Here is an 18,794-nt window from a genome sequence, read left to right as displayed (position 1 = left end):
ATTCAGTCATCAAACCTGTATTAAGACTTAGCAGGTACAAGACAAGAGGAACAAGAAAGTCTGAGAAAGATACGTTCTCTGCCCTCTGAGATCTTACACATCATCCTGTAGAGGAGATGATAGACATTTTCAAGAAAGAACACTTTAAAGGGTGAACGGAAGACAGCACATGATTAATCACCAAACAAATATTGAAGGATGAAGTGTTAAGTGATATGAGAGTATGAATAAGAGGGAAAAAAATCAATGAGATCTGGGAAAGGCCTTTGCAGAAATAGCTCAATCCACCTTACCATGTTTTTAAGGCACATTTTCTTATTCTCTCCTCTGTGAATACGCCTGAAAAGGAAAGACCATTCTATAACAAGAATCAACTTCAAGTCAGTCATTAACAAGCAAATTAAAATTTCTAGCACTTTTTGTGTACACCTTTTTGGTTTGAAAGAAGTTTCATTAGAAATATGACCACTTGGGGTATTTTAAATAATGATGCTAGATGACCTTATATGGTAGCATAAGTTCACCAGAACCCTATGTCAATCAACATGTTTACTGTTCAGCAACAGATCACATTAGCTCACTTAGAATGCAGTCACCTTATCACAAATACTGTGCTAGAGGTAACTTTCATGTGGACGTGAGTACGTGGATTTCTGCTTCTACGGAGAAAACGCTTAAAATTTAAAATTTACGTTAAAATAAGCATTTATTTCTAAACTTTATGGGTTTTTAAATATTTTTCCTAAAACTCTCTGAAATAGTCTTTCCCTTAGCAGCCTAAAAATCATTACATGTACTGAATGTACGTTTTGAATGTCAAAGAAAGGTACTCGACTCATTCAATAACAGAGTCCCTCATTGAACTATTCCTGGAATGTTTAAAAATTTATAGTCCAGCTTTCCTGAAATCTTTAATATGCAGACGGCCCTTGACTTTCACAAATTACTGGTACAAATGGACAAGAAGTTTACGTTTATCTCATGAAGGCTGTTCGAGAGTGGGAGATGTGTGGATGGGAAGAACTATCATTTATCCCTTTGTACAGATTAAAAACTAAGACATCTGCTTTTTAGTCTGTACAAAGGGACAAATGATCATTTAGCTTTAGAGGCGGCCCTGAGGTTGTATTCAAGCCGAGGATGTACAAATTTGTTTGGGTTTTCTGAACGATGTCAATGTTAACAAAATGTGTTAACATTGTATAACCCTCCCTTCCGTTGCCCCTTTCAGATGACTCTGTAAGCATGCCCAGTGTGGTAAGTGAACAAGAAGCTTACCTCCTGAGTGCCATTGGAAGGAGGCGGCTCTCCAGCCACGTCTCCAGCATGTCTGCACCTCAGGCTGAGGTGGGCATGTTACCCAGCCAAAGGTAAAGAGCCATGGATATCTTACACTCTATATTTGGGGGCAAAGGTAGAAATTCTGAAAATTCACTCCTCCTATTCTATAAAGGATGAAAGAGAAGCAAACATAATATTTTTAAGTAGACCATTCAACAAAGAACTTTTCAACCAGGGTCATGCAGGCAACACTTTGCAGAGTTTTCTAAGCCAGGCCAGTAGAAGGGATCACAATGTCTTTTTGATCCAAGCATTGTTTCTCCTTAAAAATTCTCCAGAAATAGATACATGGTCTTCTTTCTGGTTGTCAAATGACATTCTTGCATTTCAGATATATCATTAGCTAAGCTAATAATGTGAGTACCTAGTACTCACATTATAGGAACTAGTGTATAGGACTAGCTTGACACATCTGGTAAAGTTTGGACTTCTGGTATGTCATCAGTATTTAGTTGGAGGTAGTGATGCTTAACCAAGCAGAAAAGGACCTGTCCCACTCTGTGTGACCTTGGGCAGGTCATTTAACAAGAGCCCACAGTTTTCTCCTCTGTGAAATGATCTTTAAGGTAACTTCTCATTCTATAGTTCTATGATTCCACGACTAAACCCTTTAAAACATTTTCTTTATGTGTTCTCGCCTTCTAAGAATATACATAAAAAAACTTCCAAGAATATATAAGTATGATATAGAAAATGATCTGACATAAGAGTCAAAACATTATCTATTTTAGAGCCAATGATATTTTCACTTCAGGAACTGAATTCTTTCAAAGAATCAGCCTTATGTGTTTTTAGCTAGTTTGTTGTTTATTCTTAATACCTACAGATTCAATGTGGTATAATTCATACATGAAAAATAATAAAAATCAGGGCACATGCTAATATTCAGATAAAATCAGTTTATATGCAGAAATAATTACCCTATACTCAAATCCTTTAGCAAATAGTTCATGAACTATATGGATGAAATAAAATTTGTGAAATAAAGCCTAACTTTGGAGAATATCAAAAATTAGGGAAAAATGATAAAAGATGATTAATGGATAAATTGCATACTTGTAAAGAAAGCAATATCTTATGTGCTATTTAGTTATTACACAAATTGATAATATATAAGGGTTACTGTCATTGTAAGAGATTCTTTTACCTACATTTGGTAATTTGCCTTTGAAAAGAAAGTCTTATAAACAAAATGTGTTAACAAAATCAGAGCCAAACTATAAAATGTCCACAAAAAAAGATTTGTCATATAAGCAGTTAATATCAATTAATTTTTAATTGCTAGCAATGTGCAAGGTTCTATCAAGAATAAAAGAAACTAGCAATTTATTTAAAAATTTTATTTAAATTAAGGAATTGTAGGAATTTAACATAGAGGGTTTTGTGCTATTAACCTAAAATAACCAGGCCATCAATTCCCTTTGTACATATCTATTAAGGAGTGAACTTGTATCCAGGGAGAAAATTTATTCTATTATGGATATACTAGAAATCCAGAAAAATCACGTAGTTACACCCTTTGGGCTTGAGTTGTATTTTGGAAGGCTAGTGAAGGTAACAATGTCTCTGTGCACTGGGGAGAGGAGCCTCTTTCTGGAGACAGAGGCTATTTTGCACAATTAGGTAAAGGATTCTTTGGGGGAGTTACTCCAGTTTTCTAAATAGGTTAATTCCATCCAATTTAGCAAACATTTATTGAATGCCTTGTGGGTGCTTAGCTCAAAGCTCAGCACTGAAGAAAGAAAGATAAAGTATGACAGTTTTTGTTCACAAATCCCCAAATCAGCTATGTCCAAATAAATCAATAAACTATTTGATTATTTTCTCACCAACCTGACAGGTTTCTCCTTTTGACATTTATAATTCAGTCACTAGAGGATGGAGTAAGGAGGTAAATGCGAGTTCCACGTGAATTCTTCAGGGTTATCTTCCTTCCATTTGTTTTACTTGCGTTTTCATTGGAAAATTAGCAGGGGAAGTTGGGTTCTTTCTTTGCTTTTCTTTATGGCATCAGTTCCAAGAGCTTGGTTGTGGCAGTTCATGGTAAGTGGTTTCTATGTGATAATGTCACCGCACACAAGAAAGAAGCAGGATTCTGGTCAATGAAACATCTAAGACAGGTTAAAAATAATAACCATCCAGCCAAATGGTTGTCAAAGGAATGACAGTTTCATCTTCTACAGATGCATCTGCAGTGTGTTTCAGAGCTCACGTGTCCATTTGGAGCTCATTTTAGGTCCCAACTCTTGACAACAAATAGATCACTCCTCTGAGAGTCCATCCGAAGTCCCTTCTCCCCCATTGCCTCGAGTCCTTTGTCTTGACAAACCCAGCACAAGGTGAAATGGTTGACTGTCTCCTTTTCCTTCCTTGTTCTGTTAAATTTATTTATTTTTGGTTCTTGGAAGCAGAGAATTGCATGCCTTCTTTCTTTTTTTTTTTATTTGTTTGCATTTTCTTTCCCTAAATGCTTCATCTCCCTACCCCTCCTGCAGTGAACCTAATGTCCTCGATGACTCCCAGGGCCTGGCCGCTGAGGGCAGCCTCTCTAGGTACAGTGTCAACGCTACCTGTCTATTGGTGTCTGTGCTGGGAAACGAGCTGTTTCCTGTCTCTCTGTCTCTCTGTCTCCTCTCGCCCCGTCTTGATTTCTATTTCCATTCCTTCCTTTTGTTGCTCATGAACACACGAGCCTGGAAGTCAAAGGTGTAGCCTCCTTCATTGTCAGCTTCAGAGCTCAATCACAAATGGCCTAAAAAGCTTGCTAAAAAAGAAAAAAAAAATCTGTGGAGTTCTTTTATCTGTTTTAATCTGTGGGAACGTCTAAAAAGTTTGATATGCCAAATGTTAAATATATCCCATCTAATCATTCCCTCCCACACTGATATTCCTCAAGAATTGTTTTGCAGAAGCTTTTTAAGACAGCTCCTCATCACCAGGAAGCCCCTTATTAAATCGAGACAGGGCTTTTAGCTAATGTCACGGATGGTAAGAAAACAATGATGCTATAATAAGAGTAGCAACGTCGATAAAATTGATATAATTCCCTCTCTTTAATGCATGCTATGTGGCAGGCTATTATAGCAGCTTGTTCAAACAACACTTATCTAAAGAATGTCTGTGCCAGCACAATGACTCCCAAACTTGCCATGAAATCTCAGACACAAACATTTCTTGGTAAGTAAGAGAAGTCTTATGATGCAAACAATACAATGTCTTGGCTCTTGGTTTAAAACACCGGAAAGGGGGACTGCACCTTTAACACTCAGATAAACCAGGTCAAACATTCCTAATCTTGTGCTGTTGACTCGCACCTCTCAACTAATCCTCATTAGGGGTAATGCTTCTTGTTCATCCTGAGAGTGCCTTTGTTCTATCTCAAGAGAAAACATTCCCTTTCAGGTTAGCTTTATATAGTCAGTACAATACACCCGTGTTTATTGCTTTGTCGCAAAGATGAGGAAATGTTGAGAGGCTGTTCTTGTGAAAGGTTGTCCTTTGTTTTCTTTGCATCTTGTTCAGATTTCACATTTTCTTCCACAGTCGAAAATGGGAAATTTAGTCCCGTCATCAGGTGTATTTTGTTTTTTTTTTTACCAGACCCATAATTCATGACATTCATTTGTGTTTGCGAGCCCTTGCCTTGACAGATCAGTCTCTTATTGGTGGTAAATGTGGAAGTGCTGCAGAGTGCAGACTTAATTCAAGAGCTTTGGGGATGAGGAAGAGAAAGACAGTCCTCAAGATGGTTTCCCTTTGTTGTTCACAGTTTTGGAAGAAATCTGAACCAAGTCTAGCACTGTGACCGCTGCCTTCAAAGAATGCATTTGTTTAATGCTTAATGTTACATGTGAGACAAGAGACCCCTGACTGGAAGACAATTTCAGTGGCCCACTGAGAGTAGAAATCAGACTTCCATTGGCTGACTTTGTCCTAGGGCTTTGCTGACTAGGCCAAATTCTACTCTTGCTGAGTAAATATAGTCTGGGGTTGGTGAGAGAAGGCAGGAGTTTGAGTTGATTTTTACAAATGTCCAAAGGATTTGGCCCTCTCTGGCAGACTCAGGTTTCAAATGACTGATCTGGATTTATCTAAACCAGTCCAATCTGCCCTGGGTCCAGTGTCACTGGGAATAAAGCCAAAGTTCTTGCTACCTGAGACTGATTCAGAGACAAAGCTATAAATTTTATCTACAACTTGAATTAATCAATCATGTCAGGACTTTGATGACTATTTTAGACCAACTGTTGTTGATCTGTTGTTCCTATAACTGGTGTGTTTTAGTTCTGGGTGTTAGTCACCCAGACTCAGTGGTGGTCATGAAGGAACCAGAAGAAGAGGCATTCACTTTGGATTCTAAATCATTCTATTAATGTGGAAGCATTCCACCAGCCAATAGCACATCCACCTTTGCCATCCACTGCAAATCGTATCTCTTGAACTCTATCATGTCACCAAGTTCTCTTTGGAGGAGAGGAACTTTTGGCATTTACTAAGAGGTGGGTTTATAAAATAGGATATATACTTTTTATATTTGGTTTCCAGGCTTTCTTACTTTTGGTATGAAACTTCTTTATGCTGCAGACTCAAAATCCCCAAGAAGCGGTAAGGCCCAACCATGTAAATTACATTTAGCACACACCTGAACACTCAGGACCTAAAATACACCCAAGTATTCCTAAGGAAAACAGTCTGAGGGCTAAATAAGGAAAATACCAGGATAACTAGGATAACCTGATGAGTTGGTGCAAACCAATAACAATTTTGCAGACCTTTTGAAAATTTCTTCCAGGATTTTTTTTTTTTTTTTTTTTTTTTTTTTGGTGAGGAAGATTATCCCTGAGCTAACATCTGTTGCCAATCCTCCTCTTTTTGCTGAGGAAGACTGGCCCTGGGCTAACATCCATGCCCATCTTCCTCTACTTTATATGTGGGACACCTGCCACAGCATGGCTTGACACGTCACGCGTAGGTCCATGCCTGGGTTCTGAACCTGTGAACCGCAGGCCCCCGAAGTGGAGCATGCAAACTTAACCACTACACCACCTGGCTGGCCCCCCAGGATTTTTTTTAACCTGTGCAACTGGTTTCTTTTAGAGATTCATCATGCAGCACTGTGCTATGGAGCAAAGATTCTTTCTTCTGGAAATTAATAAATTGAAATCATATCCCATGGGAGATTCTCTTCTCTTGAGACTGTTGCTCTGGGAGGTACAGGAACTCACTGTAGACGTTCCCTCCCTGTGCCCGCCTCCAAAAACACACCCCATGGACCATATTTTCTCTCCAGAAGAATCAGACATACAGGAGGTTATCCAGGCACTTAAGCCTGAATGTTTATACTTGAGGATTAAATTTTGTTTGGACACGTTAGAACATTTTGCAAGGCAGGAATTGACAATCAATTCTAATTAAAAAATCATCCACATTTTCCAAGTATGAAAACTTGGATAGTACTTAGAAAAAAATTTAAACAACTTTTTCATGTAGCTGCGAATTGATGGCTAAGAAAATGTGTGTTGTGATACACAGACGTGTACTTGGCCAGTGCTACGTCAGTTCTATGGTATGTCTAAGATCCAGATCATTCCCCCTTTTCATTCTAAGTCCAGCCTCTAATCTCTAAATTCTTTGGCATTTAAAATACATTTTCTTGGATGTCGTGGAGGCTAAGTAAATGTTAAACAGTGATCTTTTACTGGGAAAGGGAAGAGGAGGATTTGTCTACTGTTTATTCTCTACAAACCCTTATGGCTCCCTTGGTCTGGCTTTATGCATTCCCATCGCAGGGCAATCACTCAGGGTAAATGGCTATGCTCTGTGTCTTGTGTTCTACCTCTAGACGTCTTTAACCATATTAAAATTGAAACTAAAAGCAGAGATGAAAGCAATGAAAATACTAATTCATTTTCCATGTGTTTGTCTCACCTGGTGCTTCTACTTAAATTTTTTATTTATGAAATATATTATATTTCAATCTATACACTTTTTTGTAATTTGAGATGAATGATATGAATTTTTATTGTATTAATGAATGTCCCCTTGTTCACCAATCCTTTATTTTAAGAAATACCATTAGGTATATATTCCATTAGTAGACATATACATATTTACACACTACAGTCCAGGCCATCATGCTGAAACAGGGGAAAAGAGGTTATCTGTACCAGAATTGTTCTCCTACCATTGTCCAAATTTCCATTGCTTAAATAAGTCACTTCCTTGCATTCTGAGTAAGGTGTTTTTGGTTTTTGTAGATAGTTGAGTTACATCAGTTCTGCCAAGCCCCAAGTGCATTTACTTCTCTTAAATCTAGATTATTATATGGTTTGTCATAGTGGTGTTTTTCAGTGCCTCAAAAATACAAAGGATGATTCTAGCTTCAATTTAGAAAGTTTTATTTGCTTTTATCCTTGTTGTTTTACCCTATTATTTGGTGAAACAGTGGAAATCAGCCATTTCTCATTCCCAAGATTAAAAATTTCAGGAAACCAGTTTTCTGTGGGGAGGTTCTGAGGGCAAACACCTTGGTCTTCTCCTGACTGGTTTTAGTATTGGACATGGTCTGGTCACATATCACAAATCATACAGATGACTGAAATATTACATGACACAGAGAGAAGCTAAATTGAAACTACTTTTTATACGCAACTCCAATTTGATATAGACTTGAGAAAAAGAAACATGTCCTGCATAAATTACTCCCATTATTAACTTCTCTGGCTGTTTATTAGTAATGTGTCCTAACTGCACACAGTTAAGCCAGACTTTGATGTCCCAAATATAAACATGTTAGCGTCACTTTCTTAGGGAGAATATAATTTATTAGCTGGGATATATTTCCAAGGACACATTCTATAATTTCATCTTTGATGTGTGCAATCCATTGATGAAATGCTGTATCATTTACATAGAACAGCTAATTACTAAAGCTATAAACTTGATCCATTTCTTAGATATAAGCCTCTCTATCCATAGAGAAAATTTTGACACTTATGGTCCTCCCTTGGAATAATCATCGTGAAATTACCATTATGTTTTGACATTAACACTTCCTGAGTAATGTGTATTTCTTTTCTTTTCTTACACCATTTTTTTTCTCACAATCTCAGATTACTGAAAAAAGTGAGACAAGTGGACTGCCTCGATTTCATTTTCTCTGCCCAATTATTTTTAAGACACTTTATTACCCACTTCCTTTTAGTGTTCTAGAAGCAATAAACTCATTACAAGTATCAAATGTGAAACAAGGAAGCATGCTATATACATCACTTTTCATGTTCAAACCATTTTACATCAACTAACTTATTTTCTTCACCTTAATGGGAGGTAGGTGGTAAGTATTAACCTCTCTTTACGGCCAAGGGAACTGAGGTAACATTTAGATGTCAATGAAGAATCCGTTCCAATAAAAGCTTTGCTTGGTATTTGGGAGAAACTTGTTTCTACTTTTGTGCATATGGTAATTGAATACTCTTTCCAATTTAAGACACATGTTAAAATGTATAATTAATAAGGAGATGTCACTTCAAACATGCCAGCAACATAGTCTGGATTGCTTATCAGAATTTATTGCATTGTTCCTTTGGGGTAATTTTCCATCTTCATAGAAAGGTCATATATGGTACAAGGTCATATATGTATAAAAATAATGTACATTGATCTTTTGAACTTGATATTCAGGAGAACAAGAAAGTTTTAAAAAAATCTGTTTTGGGGACTCTTTATGGAATTTCGTATTGTGTATCCCAAATGGTATAATTATGATATAATTGCATCCTTACTTCATAAAAACTTTGATAAACTCCATTTGGGAATCATTGATTTTCTTCTAGTGAAAATATGCATAAGACTTTTAAACAATGACAGATGTGACTGTGTCAACCATGTGATGAATAACTGGTTGTTAACACAAGAGGGGAAACATCTGATTGCCCATCTTGCCACCAATTTCTCTCCCTACAACTGCGGCTAGATAGCTCATTTTAAAAAAAATGGCAATGGATGAATATAGTCTTTCTTTCTTTTTCCTGGACAGTTGCTGACTCTGAATTCCTCTGTGGAATATTTTACTTTAAAAACTATTCATAGATGACTCTCCTTTTGCAAAGGCAAAGCAGTTAATTACCCATTAACCAAATAATCACATTGGCATCATCCACAGGATTACAGTGTTCTCTGGGGCACAATACATTTCTTTTTTCACCTCCACTCCCATGATAAATACCTACTATACATGCATGCAGAATGAAAAAAGATCCTCTGCCCATGACAGTATTTTCAGCTTCACTCAACACTAAAATAGTGACCACTGCCAACAGTCATTTCTGCATATAAAATATGCACATACACAGTGAATTTGGGGGGAGCAGGTTGTTGCTTTTGTAAATTGCACGATATGTTTGAATGGAGCTACTTGATACTAATTAATTAAGCTTCTGAGTTCTACCGAGAGCTTAATTACTTTGCCAGCCTTTTAAATCTAAAACTATTTTTAGAAAACATTTAATCCTCTACCCACGTGACTATTCATTTACTCGGTAGTCACAGAGACTTCAGGCTGCAAACATGTGTTGAATGTGCCCCTTCACCCAAATGGATTCTGTGTCTGATGTGTTTGATATCCGTCCATCTTATTTTCATTTAAATTGAAATTTTAGAAAAGGTGTTCCCATCCATGTGATAGAGTTGTTTGTGTTGTTTGTCACCACCGTTTCCCTTCCCCTCAAAAAAAAATTGAGATTAGAATATGACATCTTAAACCTTTTGGTGGCTTCTAAACCAGGGGTGTGATGGAACCAATGTTTTGCCAAATGATAGATATGGCATCCGTGATTGAAAACAGAATCTCAATTTTCGCAGCTTGGGGCTACAGGGCCTCGTCCTCCCACCCAAACCTTTGAAACCTTGGGGTTCTTTCCCACCTTTCCTTCAAAGATAATGGTATCTTTGAAGTGACTGCTTCGTATAAGTGATTTTGGCTAACACCCACCAGAGATGGTCTCCTGTCCCCTCTCCAGATACACTAACACTCTTGATGCTTGACAGGGTGGCAAGTGTACAGAGTGAACCCGGCCAGCAGAACCTCCTCATTCAGCAGCCACTGGGGAGGAAGAGGGGCCTGAGGCAGGTAAGCAGACCCCGAAAGGGCAGGACAGTCATCCTATGAAATGCAAGCTCTGTTCACTTTTTAATGCCCAGGTATATTAGAATTATATTTTGCCTTCTCTCCACCTGAAATAAGCAGTACAGAGCAACTTTAAAATGTGGTAAGTGCTTGGGCAAGCTGAGAGTTTTTAGCCTCTATTTTAGCTCTGAATCTTATTAGCAAAGCTGACTACTTTTGTTCCCTATGCAGAAACCTTCTCTCCCAGCCAAACTTACTCACCAAGAAAGATTTGTTATAAAGTTGATTTAAGGCCTCTTTCTGTATAGAGGCATAGACACAGTTGTCCTTTTTTCCTCATTTCAAGATTAATGATTCAAGGTGAAACTGAAATCAAACTAAAGGTCATCTTTACAAATTTCCTTAAGTGGGGTTTCTTTACATTACTCTCTAAATAAAAATGTAAGTAAGCGTGTGCACTGTTGCTTTGAGACGAGCTTCCCAGCATTGATTGGGACCAGACACTTTCCCAGCATCTGAGGTTTTTGTATCAACCTCCCCTTGAAAGTCAGCATATGTTCAGCTACAACTTGAGATAAGCAAAAGCTGATCCATAAGTAATTATTAGTTTTGTATTCTAAAATTCACTGAAATTCTCATTGACATTTTAAATTATGTTAAAAATTAATGTTCTTAGGATATATAAAGGAGTCATAATTGGGAGATAGAATTGGTTAAAGGGGATGCTGGAATCAAATACTGGTAGTAACATACACAGAAAGAAGTTTGTTTTATCAGCTATGGATGTCAGGAACAATCATAAGAGTCCTCAGAAACCCTCAGAGAAGAGAGTAAACCAGAGTCAGAATCCTCTGAGCTCAGTGTTTCCTCCAAGGCAGTTAGGCCCTTCTTGCCAGCTTCCTCTGCCTGTTCTCTTTAGTTAAGACGTCCTCTCCTATCACGTCAGAAGACTCAGACTGAACCCAAAAACCGCCACGCAGCTCGGCTGTCAACCACTCGCAGGAGCATTCAACCTAAAACGAAGCCAACTGGTGAGGCCTCCTGTGTCCCTTCTGACTATACCATTGACACAATGCCACGCAACTCAGCCAGGAAGGCCTGCAGAAACTGAGCTCATGCAGACAAGCACACCTTTGGGAAGGCACTAGGATAAGGGAAGAAGTTTCTCAGAAAACTTCAATTCCTTTTTCTTCTCACCTTTCCCAACCTCCACCCCTACCCCCATGAACCTAGGGAAATGGAAGAGTCTAAGGTAAACCACGAATGCTATAAGATTTAACTATAGAAGGTTGCGTTTTCTTTACCCAAGCCAGGAGCTGGGTTTGTTCTATGTCTTACTGAAGACAAAGAAATGATGAATAATAGGGACTTTTAAGTCCCGTTGGCAGTTGTTACGAGTGATGACCAAGTTCACCTAGTGCTCTGTGCAAATCTTGTTTTTAGGCCATTTATGTAAAAAATGATTTTTCTACCCAAGTCCTACTCTTGATAAGAAGGTGAAATCAAAACATACACATAACAGTCAAATATGTTCTTATTTATTAATAAACCAGCAATGTCTTTACTAAGAAAAGCCAGGAGACACTGGTTAAAGCTAATTATTAAGCACTGATAGCATATTTTCCCCTATTTACTGCTTTACTTGTGACCTACAGTGGATCAGAAACGATCTGTGACCTTCATTGAGGCTCAGCCGGAGCCAGCAGGTGCCCCAACAGACACACTTCCTGCCACAGGTCAGCCACAGGGCTGCAGCCCAGCCCCACCTAGAAAACCAGAAGGAATGGACAAACCAGTGCTCACATCTTCCCCCGCCATTGTTGTTGCCGATCTTCACAGCCTGTCTCCCAAGCAGGTGAGGTTGCTAGAGAAACAGACAAGGCTTGCTCCCTGCCTACTTATGTCTAGGGACCACTTGGATATGCAAATTTATCCCATATAATTTAAGTCTGAGTCTGCAACGTTTTGTTAGCCAGACAGACAATGGTCCTATCATCATGCAAAAGAGAATCTATATGAAGGATATGGCCAGGAATACATCTACTTAAGAAGGAATGAGAGAAGTCTTGGTATTCTTCATTATGAAAAATCTAGGAGAAAATATTTCACAGCTAAATAACTACTGAAAACCAGTATGTAATACATAGTTGAAAGAGAGTTCAATTAAAAAAATATAAAGTTGCAAATTTAGATGACGCCTTTAAATATAGAGCCTTCTGTATCCTATGAGATGAGAGAAACTTTTGTTTTGATCTTTCTCCTCATTGTTTTGGTATTTTTCTGGTGGTTTTTATACTTCTTTCTTCTTTTGATTTTTATGAATGAATTCCCAGAGGTCCCACAGACGTCTCTTGTGGGATTCAAAGAAAGCTAAGGGGCAATATCACTGTGTACATTTGCATTGTCTTTAATGGTTAAAATGTGTTGTAACACCATTATCTGATTGTATCTTCACATTCTACAATGTAAGCAGGGCACAAAATTATGCTCATGCTACAGGTTAGAAAACAGGCTTAGAAAGTTGGAAGGGCTTATATAAGATCTTAGCTATACCACAGGCTAGAACTGGGACTAGCCTTGTGATTCTTTGTCCAGTTACAGCTAGAATAGTTCATTCTATTCATAATCAATCACAACAACATTTTTGATACTCTTCTTTGGCACTCATCCTACCTTTCCATGATGTTATGATCCTTTTGATCATAGAGTGAGACCCTCCCTGCTGAAGAAGCAGAAAAGGAGGAGGATACAGAAGGACAAGGTGCCACGGCACACAGCCCCCTCTCTACTCAACTCTCAGACGCTGATGACTTCACAGGCCTCGAGACCTCCATCCTCCTACAGCATGGAGACACTGTCCTTCACATCAGCGAGGAGAACGGCATGGAGAACCCCCTGCTGTCCAGCCAGTTCCCCTTCACCCCCACTGAGCTGGGGGAGACTGACGTAGACCTAGATGAGTCTCACGTTTAATTCCGTACCTTGTAAGAGTCACAGTGTAGACAAGACGTGGAAGGGACCACAAAGTTGACTACTTTTGCCTGGAAAAGATGAAAACACAGCACTTTACATCCAGTGGGTGGCACAAATCTCAGTAGATTTTGCTGCCAATGTGCATATTGTTTCATAAACATCTTTAAAAAATGAATGGCTAGGATGATTTGGTTCTGTGAAGACCATAAGAGCCAGGGAGGAATAAGGGGAAAGAGCCATTTCGTTGCACATTGTTTATGATTCAAGAAGCCTTGAGCAGTTAAAAATGCTTAAAATTTCAGAGCTGCTTACCTGGGAATATTAACAAATAATATGTTCTAAAAAGAAAATGCAATTTTTTGAGGTTACTCACATTATACATCTCGCACAAATGTTTATTTTTATAGTTTCAAAAATATGAAATTGGGTGGCTGTACAAGTAGCAATTTACACAAAAATAATAAATAAGGAAAATATTAGTTTGGTGAAACTAAATAAGCCTGCAGCCATTTTTGTTTTGATCAACAATACAGCCATTTAGAAGAAGGAAAAAATACTATTTTTAGAGCTGTGAACTTTTCAATATTTATTTTTGAACTGTCATTTTCATTGCATGTTATAAATCAAAGTGCTAATGCCCTAAGATCATTCTATTCATAATCAATCACATTAGAGAGAGAATATTCTAGAAATTATAAGACATAATAAAAACTAAATGTAAATATAATAGCTAGAAAGAGATGGTGTTCCTACTTCTAGCCCTGACGACATCAATGCCAAGATTAGGAGGTATTGGAAAATGTGATTACTTTCCTTAACAGTATCCTGTGCCTGCCCTCCAGGGCGTACTGGCAGATATGAAGGTTCCTGTGGTTAGAATTGGTTTAATAAAATAACTTTTTTTCCACGTTAACAATATTCTTATGATCCTTTAGACATCTAAGTGTATGAGAAAAAATATATAAAGTGAACAGCCTCCTCATAGACACAGTCAGCTTGTGTATTTTACTTAAGTTGAAGTTAGTTACTTCAAGAAAAGTATAAAACTTAGAAGGCCTGTGAGGCCATATCTAGTGTGTTGATCCTTTAGGACGACTTGGCATCATATAGTTTAAAATGGAATTTCAGAATTTTAACAGTTTACATTAGAAAACTGTTACATAACTACTAAGCATATAAAAACTCATATACATACCTAAATTGGTATGGTGGTGTGTGTGTGTGTGTGTTTTCTAGTTCTCAAGTTGAAGTTAAATATAGACATTGATTACATTGCAAAGAGTTAAAACATGTTCTGTATGCTTAAATTTGGATGACTTTGGCTATGAAAAGTATATGTATATAGAGAGGAGACCTACTAAAGTCACGCAAATCACAAAGGAAAATTATTTTTCTGTTAGAATGGCTTATTAAATAGGCGTTGTTTATATTGTGATTTATATTTTCAAATATAATTTCGGGATTTTGTCCCATTCACTAAGAGAATGAAAGATATCTATAAGTTAAAGATAAAGGACAAAACTAAAAATTTCCAATCAAAAACTTCAGAAGATGGAGGTGGTAAATGGCCTCTTTTATGTTTTACAATATTTTCAGAACATTTACACTTAATGCTGAATTAATTCTCAAGTGCAGAAATATACATATAAGTGGTTTTATGAATCTTTCTAAGCTGATGTCTTCGCCTGTTAAAAATTATGCTGCTCAGTTAGCGTTAGAGGCCTTATGTTTGCTAATTACACATGTATGGGCTACATGAGTCTCTATATATGTGCGTGCTTTGTTCCAGCTTCTTGATTCTTGATTCAAATTCTCTATGTATAATTGTATGAAATATTTAAGGTAAAGGAGTCAAAGAAGATTGTTAAATATCCAGCAAGAATCCTACATACCTTTATATATATCTTAAAAGTATGGGGCTGTTTTGAACATGATTTTGCTTGCCTGTCTGCCTTTTAGCCTGACTCCTTCACTCTAGTGTTACGGAAGTCTGTTGGAAACTTTTTCAATAAGCTAAGTAATGTTGTACCTTGCAAAAAAGCTTTCCACTCTGAGAAACAGGGCCTTATAGAGTGGGAATGTTTTCATACTGGGACTACTGAGATTTTGCAGATGTGTGCATCTGAGGTGTCCTTAAATGTATTGAATGTAATGTGTTGAATGTTTATGTGTAATCGATTAAGTATCTATATGTATGTGCATATGACTGTCTCAAGATGTATTCTCAGGAATACCGTTACCTGGAGTTTGAAGAATAACTGTTCAAAAAAAAAACAGTCGGGGAAGATTAGAAAAAAGTTCAAGATAATTAACAATTTTTTGTAATGTTCAAAATATTATTGAGTATGTGACTAAAAAGCTAATTATTACATATGATAAATACAGTATTCGTAATACTAGATCATTTCTTGAGCTAGGTTGCTTAATGATATTTATCTTATTCAGAGGAAAATTAAAACAGACATCTACTGCCCATGTATAAAAAATTGGACTCAACCAAGAGGTTGCTTCTTCAGAAATTAACTTTTGAGAGACCTTGGAATAAACAAGTATCATCCCTGATAGTAGGTGTAGATTTATATTACTCAGATTCAATTAAAGCAGTTCAAATCCTGGATATACCATTTCTATAGCAAAACATTTTACTTTCATCTTTCAGTATTTGCTGCTTTCTGTAATTCTATTAGAAAAGTTATTTGATTTTTCCAAAAAGGAAACTGAGTGCACTGGACAAGGCACTGAGAACTATAGTATCAAAAGGCATAAATGGACGTGGCAATGCTGGGAAAAAAGTCTGTGGTGTTGGTGTCTGGTTAGAGCCTGTTGCACAGGCTGGGAATAGCTGGTTTGCTATTCAAGCCTCCACGAGTACCTTAGGCAGAGTCTCATCTTTCTTCTTTAGTATCTTCCCTTTAGTCGATGAAGAACATTCTCTACTCTGCTGTCCAGCTCCAAGAGTATCTGCGATGAGAATAGGGCGTATATAGGGACCTATAGGGAAGAAAGGGTCATAAATAGAATTATAGTCCAAAACACAAATTAGATATCCTTCCTCAAGTTATACAGGATGCTTCAGTAGTCCCCGGAATTTGCTGCTAACACACCGTGTCATGCTGTTGTCCTGTGACCTCACACTTCCAATTCCATGGCCTTGTCTGAGCAGTGAGTGGAAAGCCTCACTTCCTCATTTACTATAGTGGGTCTCAACTGCAGCATCTCAGAAACAAAGTTTAGTTTGACACTCAGGACAATAAAAACAAGTTAAGGGCAGAATATATTTGGAAGAGCTTAACACAAATTTATTTATATTATTTTAGGATCATTTAGGATTACAGATCCGTGTACCTCCATAATATTTTTCAATAGCCACTGTGACTGCAGGATGAAAATCCTTTATTAGCCATTTTGTAGGTAAAAAGAAAAGATTGATTTCACAGCCAACTTCCCTCAGATGACTATGAAGTCTGTTATGAATACTGAATGACCAAAGAGCATGGAAAAAATGCATATGAATAAATACTGAAATGTTTATGAGAGATATTTATGAAAGATATTAAGACTTCTGTGTTTGAATATGCACATATAATAAAGTAAATCTAAAAATATTTAAGATGCCTAAGTTTCATTTCTCTTTTCTCAACATAGGGGAGAGGTTAACTCATTCAGGAAAGTGTTCATTTTGGGTCCCTAGGCTGTTCCTTGATGTCTCTCCTCCGCCCCCACAGTGTGGCCTAAGGTCACCCTCCAGTAAGAGACACCTAACTCCTCCCTCCAGTCCCAAATGAGCTCTGTTCTACTCATGCTTTCTACCCCCAACTTTCAAAACAAAGCAGAAGGGGCATAGTGGGAGTCAGTTACCCCAGCCTGACTCCTCTGCCCAGCTTATGACCTGCTGGAATGACTGGTGGATTTCCCAGGAGCAGTGTTAAAGCCCTGGCTGTCCTCTCCAAGTGGCCAGAACCACAACCGGCCCGGTTCCCACCAGTCTGCCTTTCAAACAGAGGATAAAGTGCCCTGTCCTACCCTCTAAGCTACAATCTTGTTAAATGCGTTTTTTGCCTCACATGGCTTCACCACATCTCTTTTCCTGACCCAGTGACCCCTCTTACCCCCTCCTGGATTGTGTCTGAACAGTACATAAACGTATTACAATTTGTCATTGAGCGTTTCTGAGGGGAAAAACAAAAGAGAAGGTAAGAGGGATGAGGGCCAGAAACTGAGAAGGAGAATAGTGATTGATACCGGCTCAAGGCAAGGTTGACATTAGGGAAGCCATATTGCAGAAAAGAAACCCTATTTCAAACCCTGTAACTCTGAACAGCCTCTGACACACTGACCCAGCTGGATGTGCACCCTCCAGGAGATCTAACTGCTCTGTAGCCTTTACGACCCCTGCTTGTGCGTGTACCTCCCAGCTGCCAGGAGATGATCACTTTGTCTTTTGAGTTCCTTAGGAATGTGATGACCCGGCAACAGAGGGTCTATGCCGACAGCCATCATCAGTGAAAACTGAAAGTTCTGGGGTGGCACTCCCAGTCTGTAACAGCCGAGGGTCAACATTCCTAACCCGCTCCCCTGTAACCCACGGGCGTATATAACTGCTGTAAGATGTCATGCCCCCTGAAGATGGTTCTTAGGGACATGAGTGGGCCATCTTCCGTCTTGCTGGCAGGCTGTAATACACTGTCCTTTCTCTGGCGCCATCTTGCCTCTTGGCGACTGGCTTCTGCCTCCTGGCGAGCAGCTGGTGCCCTTTGTGTGGTAACATAACCCACCAGCGCCCGTCCACGCTGACCCCAGGCCCGTGCGGGGCGCGGCCCGGCCCCTTAGCTAGCCCTCACGACCACCCCGCCGACCACCCTGCCGCCGGCACCGGCTCAGCAGAGGAGGGAACCGAGGCCGGGGAGGCACCTGCCGTCACCCAGCTGGTACCCGGCAGAGCCAGGATCCCGCTCTAAGTCTCACTCCCCAGGCTCTTGGAGGAGTTCAAGGAGAGGCACGGGGGATGGGTTATCTGGTTTGTCTCTCTCGGCTAAGCCCAGGAGCTGGAGGGGAAGGAGACGAGCGCGTACGCAGACAACGGAGACACAGAGGTTGAAGGGAGGGCGCGAGCTGAGGAAAGCGAACCGCAGGGCATGGAGGGCGAAGAAACCGCTCCAGCACTGCCGGCACCAGAGACCCGCGAGTCCCGCCGCGGGAACCACGGTCAGAGGAAGGAGGCTGGAAGGCCCTCAGACAGCCCGGGAGCCCTCAGGCTGGCAGCCCTTCCCAGGGGAGGCGGGACTTCCGGGCTGCAGAGCATCTGCTTCCGGGGGAGTCCGGAAGGCTGTCTGGGGAGGGGGCGGGGCCAGAG

The 18,794-nt window shown here is 39.1% G+C and overlaps 1 protein-coding gene and 1 long non-coding RNA gene across 3 annotated transcripts in view; one reads left to right on the top strand and one right to left on the bottom strand.

Annotated features, from left to right (window-relative positions):
• Positions 1 to 13,441, top strand: part of UNC80 (unc-80 subunit of NALCN channel complex) — a 198,746-nt gene extending 185,305 nt beyond the window's left edge. For both annotated transcript variants that reach the window (XM_087424900.1, XM_087424899.1), the window contains 5 exons: positions 1,232 to 1,370; positions 10,390 to 10,471; positions 11,388 to 11,499; positions 12,124 to 12,323; positions 13,175 to 13,441. In XM_087424900.1, the coding sequence (XP_087281026.1) occupies positions 1,232 to 1,370; positions 10,390 to 10,471; positions 11,388 to 11,499; positions 12,124 to 12,323; positions 13,175 to 13,441 (800 nt within the window). The remainder of the gene's footprint in view (positions 1 to 1,231; positions 1,371 to 10,389; positions 10,472 to 11,387; positions 11,500 to 12,123; positions 12,324 to 13,174) is intronic.
• LOC147912322 (uncharacterized) lies at positions 13,364 to 18,740 on the bottom strand. Its single transcript, XR_015550082.1, has 3 exons — positions 16,546 to 18,740; positions 16,314 to 16,432; positions 13,364 to 13,509 (listed from the first exon to the last, which is right to left on the bottom strand). It is a non-coding gene; the product is annotated as an uncharacterized LOC147912322 (long non-coding RNA).
• Positions 18,741 to 18,794: the final 54 nt, after the last annotated feature.

The sequence above is a fragment of the Ceratotherium simum genome, chromosome 37 (assembly GCF_057802395.1).
Source record: "Ceratotherium simum simum isolate JZ-2026a chromosome 37, ASM5780239v1, whole genome shotgun sequence".
Lineage (NCBI taxonomy): Eukaryota > Metazoa > Chordata > Mammalia > Perissodactyla > Rhinocerotidae > Ceratotherium > Ceratotherium simum.
This window is presented reverse-complemented; position numbering and strand designations above follow the sequence as displayed.